Genomic DNA, 6,672 nt, shown 5'->3' with positions numbered 1-6,672 from the left:
GGGCCCACAGCACATGGCACAATGGTGGAGCGCAGAAAGCATGGGAGTGTGGGAGCTCAGAAGCGTGGGAGAGGAGGAACATGGGAGCATGGGAGCATGAGAGAGTGGGAGCATGGGAGCATGGGAGAGGGGAAGCATGGGAGCATGGGAGAGGGGAAGCATGGGAGCATGGGAGGGGGGAGCATGGGAGCATGGGACCATGGGAGAGGGGGAGCATGGGAGCGTGAGAGAGTGGGAGCATGGGAGCATGGGAGACGGAGAGCATGGGAGCATGAGAGAGTGGCAGCATGGGAGTATGGGAGAGGGGGAGCATGGGAACATGGGAGCACGGGAGAGGGGGAGCATGGGAGCACGAGAGCATGAGAGAGTGGGAGCATGGGAGCATGAAAGAGCGGGAATGTGGGAGCATGGGCCTCGCATGCTATGCTCGTCCACGGTGGCCTTTAGTTTGTTCAAACACATGTGACCTCCATTTCACGAGTCAGCACCATTTTTGGGGGGCTCCTAATTTAAAAAATGTTTACTGGACTGGATTATTTATCGTAAATCAGGGCTTTTTTCCCCTTAAATTGCCATGCAACTTTTTCAGATGGCTTTTTAATAATTGTTATTTGTAATAATGTCAATAGCTATGAATAACAAATTCTGTCTTCTCTGTGAAAGTGTAACCTTTACACAAAAGGGATTATCTTGTGAAGTGTCGGGCACACATTAGGCCTTCAGTAAATATGAGTTGGATGGATGGATGGATGGATGGATGGATGGATGGATGGATGCTTTGACTTTGATCGTTCTCTCCCCTCCCCCTTCCTCTCTCCCTCATTTCCCCTATTTAATTTATTCTAACCAGCCAGCTGATAAGTGGGCAGGCTGGAGAAGGTGTTGTTCATGAAGTTCCTAGGAAGGAAGTGTCCGGTGTCAGCCTGGTCCCAGAGGCTCTGAATGAGGGTTCACTGCAACTTCCAGCCTGGTTCAGAGAGAGAGTTCTATACCAATGGGCCACCCAGATCCAGTGACGGCTCCATCCAAACCACTTTAGAAATCACACCTCAAGGCGATATGGAGTTGGACTGTCCTTATTTTTAGCATTTCAAAGTAAAATATCCAAGTATCCTTTACTGAGGGGGAATAAGTAGGAATCAAGCCCAAGAAAACATCTGTAGGCACTGAGCTGCGAACGCAGCCTTGCACCAGCCCAGCCCTAGGACTTGTCAGCCGGCACCCCGAAAATCCAACAGCCCTCAGGCTGCTTAAGCCCATTAAGAAAGCACAGTACACTAAGGTGTCTGGTGTGCACACATGAGCACGTGTCTGTGTTTACGTCCTCACAACTCTGCGTGGCCAACACCTTTGCTCATTCACCCTCAAACCTCAATTCCTGCACCAACAAAGCATCCCTTGGCAAACACTGCCCCTCTCAGGGGGTTTTCTCTCCAGGATGCAGTGGTGGATCACATCGAGGCATGAGCTCTTAAGTCGTCTCCAATCCTCTCCTGGCGGATTCCTCTAGAAGCACAATGACCTGTCCCCTGACTGCAGGGCCTACCCTTCCCAAGCCCCTCACAACGCCACTCACAACGTGTCTGCTCACGCAGGCTGCTCTGTGGACATCTTGGAGAGGCTGGGCCTGCCAAATCCAGTGACTGTCCCAGGGAATGTTGGTTGTTCCTCCCCGCAGGAATTCACCCAGTGGCTGCCTGTCCTTGTGCTCAGGGTAGATCCAAGGTGCTGTGTGTGCTGTCCCCAAAGAAGCTTTGTTGAGTTTCCCACCGAGTTTCTCTACCAGGAACAGCTGGAGCCTGGGAGCAGCAGGTTTTGGCCCTCAGAGAGCCTCTGGGTTTTTCTCAATCATCAGTGTGCATGTGACAGGTAGCACTGGGCCAGGGGTCCCTACTTCTGAGGGCCCAAATTGCCCAGTGGGAAGTACAGAGTTACATGCTATTGGGAAACCACAAAGCTTGGAAGGAGCAGAGAGAGCCTGGGGAGAACATGTAAACACTAAGAAATAAGCAGTGAAAGACGATTTTTAGAAATGCTGCCACTTAGTGAGCCCTTATGATGTGTCCGGGCATTTGAAACAAATGGCTCCCCTGCAGTGTCATCCCACTGGCCCTGCGGTCAGATGCCCTGAGAGCTGGGCACATGTTTATTTTTCCCAGCCTTCTCAGAGAGGTTTTGTCCTCACTTAATAGACAAGAAAACTGGGACTTGCCAGACAACTTGAACGTGCAGGGGCCAGCAGTTATGACACAGAGAGCTGGGACAGAAGCCAGAACCCAGGCCTGCTGCCTCCAAATCCTGGGCATGTAGCCATCGAGCAGTGACACCACCCCCAGGGTCCTCAGGGGAGAAGTGCCATCCACTCTGTCTGTGGTGTAAGAGTTTATGTCCAACTAAGCCCAGGCAGAGGCACTTTGCCTCTGGGTGCAGGGCGTGCTGGTAGAAGTGCAACGCTGGTGGGCAGGTATTCTGGCTCTGCCCTTTCTCCTTGTACAGCCCTAGCCTGCTTACCTTCTCCATGCCTCAGTTTCCTCCTCTGTAAAAGGAACAGAAGAAAAATAATAGGACCAACCTGATTGCACTGTTCTGAGGATTAAGTCAGTTTAAAGTATGAAGTGCTTAGAACGGTAAGGAGTCAGTAAGTGGGGGCAGTGGGTATTTGAAAATGTGTGCTGAGTTTAAGACCAGTGAGTGCTGTTCAAGTCATTAATTCCTTTCCCCAGAAAAGAAAGCCTGTGGCTGTCTCAGGGGAGATTCACTTATCTCCCCTGCACAGAGGGTAGAGACTTAGGCCATGCTGGGCAGAACTGAAAACCCAGGTGTTAGGATTCTTACCCATTCCAGGGAGCGATGTCATCTGCACTGAGGAGAATTCTGATGTCAGAACTAAAGAAACAAAGAAGAAAATAGCATCCCCTTGACTTCGGAAGAAAGCAGCCCTTTAGGAAAGGCCAAGCCCGGGTCCTCCCTTGCAGTCCCTAGAGCAGCCATGAGGGAGTCAAAGCTTGGGCCTAGTTATTTGAGGCCCAGGAGGGCTTTTGGCCTCTAGTCAGTCACCCTGCAGTGCCGGCAGAGCTGATAGAGATGGCTGGGGCCCCACCCCTGCATAGAAAGAGCCACCTCTGATCTGTGGCGGACAATGGGCAGGAGAGGAGAGAGGTTCCCTTGGGGCCAGGAAGGGACAGTTGGCTGCCTGCGGTTCTCCTATGATAGGGAGAGCTGGGAGAATGCCATGGGCTCCCAGTCAGCACCTGTGGGACTGGAAGAGCTTTTCTGGTACTTAATCCCTTCTTCCCTTCCCAACCGTGGGTCAGCAGCAGGGGACTCCCCTTGGCTTCTGCAACAAAGTCATTCACAGGCCCCTTCTCAGACAATCTTGGAGGATAGAGAAGCAAGAAAAGAATGGAGAGGGAGAATGGAAGAGGTGGACTCAGACAGAAATGCCGCATTTGTGGTTGGAGCTGGGGCAGCGGCGGGAGGAAGCTCTGGGGAAGGCACAGAAACAATCCAAGGGAGGCAGGTCAATTCCACAAAGTGGAACATGACTCAGCGGGAAAAAGAAAGGAGCTATCAGGCCACAGAAAGACACAGAACAACCTTAAATGCATGTGGCTAGGGGCAGAAGCCCACCCGAAAAGGCTGCATACTCTGTGATTCCAACCAAACGACACCCTGGAAAAGCAAAACTATGGAGATGGTGAAAAGAGCTGTGATTGTCACGGGTTAAGGGGAGGGAGGCATGGATGAATAGGTGGAGAACAAGGGTATTTTTTTTAGACAGAGTTTTGCTTTTGTTGCCCAGGCTGGAGTACAATGGTGTGATCTCAGCTCACTGCAACCTCTACCTCCCAGGTTCAAGCAATTCTCATGCCTCAGCCTCCGAGTAGCTGCGATTACAGGCATGCGCCACCACATCTAGCTAATTTTTGTATTTTTAGTAGAGATGGGGTTTCACCATGTTGGTCAGGCTGGTCTTGAACTCCTGACCTCAAATGATCTGCCCGCCTCCACCTCCCAAAGCGCTGGGATTACAGGCGTGAGCCACCATGCCCCACCACAAGGGCATTTTTAGATCAGAGGAAGTATTCTGAATGATTCTGTAGCATGGTGATACATGTCATTATACATTTGTCAAAACCCATAGGATGCACAACACAAAGAGTGAACTTTAATATAAACTATGAACTGTAGCTAATAATAATGAATACAAGTTCATCATTTATAACAAAGTGCCACACTAATGCAACATGCTAATTAGAGGGGAAATATGCAAAGAAGAGGGGGGATATGGGAATCCCTTTGTGCCTAATTTTTCTGTAAACATAAAATCGCTCTTACAAATAAAGCCTATTAATTCAAACAACAAAATACAAAGCAACAACTAAAACCAAAACAGCCAACACCCAATGGGTTGAGCTGGAGTAAGAACAGCTGCCCAGCACACTTCCTGGGCCACTGATTCCTGGGCGTGAAAAGCAAAAGGGCCAATGAGGTGTGGCTGGGACTCAGCTCCCCAGCCTCTGGCTCAAGCCCGATTCCGCACACAAAAGTCATCTGATTGGATTTCCTTTGCCCTCAGCTCACTTAAGGAGGCTTTTCTGTCCACAGCTTTGGTGCAAAAAGCAATCCAGATAAAGGGATTTGGGACATCTGGCTGGCAAATGTAGGGAGGGTTTTACCTTTAGATGAGACACCAGAAACGATGTGCTCCCTGGTAGCATCCTGAGCTGCCCCTCTTGACTTTAATGCTAACCTTGCTGCTTTTCCTCAAGGCTCAGACATCCCATTTTGACGCTTCCAGAAGCACAGCATGAACCCAGGGACAGCAGTTGCCACCCTCCCACTGGAGACCTCAGAATGGACACAACTGATTCCCAAGTACCCTTAATGCTCCTGGAAGAGGGTTCCCTTCCCGTCCCCAAGACCAGCGATGCTCCTTGGAGCCAGGTGGCCCCAAAAGGATGGCCTTTGGGGAAAAATGGGCCCCCTTCATGGCCCATCAGCTCCACATCAGAGAAGCCACTGGGTTTATACTGCTTGGGGACAGGAGGGTTTTTGATACTGGTCTACATTTAGTGTTCGGTGTGGAAAGAGGAATAAGCCCTCAGCTTCCATGGGATACTGCAATAATCTAGGTAATCTAAGCTCATAACTCACCTTTTCACTATTTACTTCCATAGTTTTTCATTCATGTTAAGCATAAAGTTGAAATGTGAGCACACAGCAAAACCTGAGTCTGCGTCCCCTCTATTTACCCAGTGGTATGACCTTGAGGAGGTCGAGCTAAGCCTCACTTTCTTCAGCTGTGAAATGGGCATTGTGGCCGATCTCCCTGGGATGGTGTTGCCTAAGGGAAATCCCTCCTGGCTTGGGCTCAGGGATGCAGATGCCTAGTGGCAGGCATGCATCCTGGCTTCCTCCCCACAACCTCTCTCCAGCCCCACAACCAACTGCCCCCACTTCCGACCACAAGGAGGGGCCCTCTCCATGATACTCTGAGGTCTAACTTCCTATGTATCCCGGGACACAGCACACATTCCTGATAGTCAACCACAGGAGGCTCCGGGCTAAAAACTGGAGTGAGTGGGGAGGAGGGAGGAGGCGACACCACCCTGAGAGAATTCTTGTCCTGCAAAGAGAACTAAACTAATTGTGCTCCAGGCAAAAGCCAGGCTGGTGAAGAAGGCAGGGGATGAAGGAGGGCTGGGAAGGGAGATGACAGAGAGGCTTCACAGAGGTCCAGGCAAGTGGGTGGGGGCTTGAGAGGCGCCTCTGCAAGCCCTCAAGGTGGGGACATAAAAGGCGCAGGGGAGATGAAGCCAGTCAGGGCTCAACCCCAGCTCTACACAGAGGCACCTGCCATGGTGCAAATACACACTGCGGCCGGGGCGGAGGGGGCGGTGCGGAGGGCGGTTGCGGACTTGTCCCCATGCTCTCACTGCAGCCAGGCAGGTTAATCTGTTTATTTTTTCAAAACAAAACTAAAAATTGCCACTCAATGTATCTGAGCAGAGTGCCCGATCACAGTTAAAAGCTTTCTGTAATGCACAGCCGGAACGTCACAGCCTGCTGGTCAGAAATGAGTGCTTCTGGCGCTGCTGGGCTGTGGCCTGCAGCCTGAGCACGCCTTCTTCTCCCTCTGCTCATGTTGTCCTTGTGCCGCCATCCAGTCAGCAGCGGACAGCCAGCCCAGTGCTGCTCAGGTCCGTGGCATCCAGAGATAAAAGGCGTCTCCGCTCCCCGCAGGCTTCTGCTTTGCCTGCCTGGTGGGGTACACGCCTGGCACGCCACCCCCACTGGAGGTCCTGAATGGTCCACAGAGAAGGCGTGGGGCAAGGCCTCAACTGCTGATGCTCTGAGAATAAAAATTAAAAGGCAGTTCTGGCCCTGAAGCATCACCCCGCAGGGCTCACTCCTTGGCTGTGCCCTCCTGGGTCCGAGGGTGGACACGTGGATTTGGTGTCATCATCGCTCGTGCTTGATGTTGGCTTCACTTCGCTCCAAGGCCACCCCGCTGCCATTCCGAGGGGCGTCCTTCTTGCTCCAGTCCTTTTCGGTGTAGAGCTCGGCCAGCACTGGGCAGTGTTCAGAAGCCACCCCACCCCAAGACCAGTTATCTGGAATCCAAGGGTTCGTGAGGCCTTCTCTCACCACAGCCCAGTGACCTGAAGG

The 6,672-nt window shown here is 51.8% G+C and overlaps 1 protein-coding gene across 1 annotated transcript in view; it reads right to left on the bottom strand.

Annotated features, from left to right (window-relative positions):
- Nucleotides 1-4,146: 4,146 nt before the first annotated feature.
- EEPD1 (endonuclease/exonuclease/phosphatase family domain containing 1) overlaps nt 4,147-6,672 on the bottom strand; it is a 144,749-nt gene continuing 142,223 nt past the window's right edge. Inside the window, exon 8 of the mRNA XM_023183022.2 lies at nt 4,147-6,665. Coding sequence (XP_023038790.1) covers nt 6,466-6,665 — 200 coding nt within the window. The 3' untranslated portion in view covers nt 4,147-6,465. The remainder of the gene's footprint in view (nt 6,666-6,672) is intronic.

This window comes from Piliocolobus tephrosceles, chromosome 8 (genome assembly GCF_002776525.5).
Source record: "Piliocolobus tephrosceles isolate RC106 chromosome 8, ASM277652v3, whole genome shotgun sequence".
Classification (NCBI taxonomy): Eukaryota; Metazoa; Chordata; class Mammalia; order Primates; family Cercopithecidae; genus Piliocolobus; species Piliocolobus tephrosceles.
The sequence above is the reverse complement of the archived record's forward strand: the minus strand, read 5'-3'. Positions and strand labels throughout refer to the sequence as shown.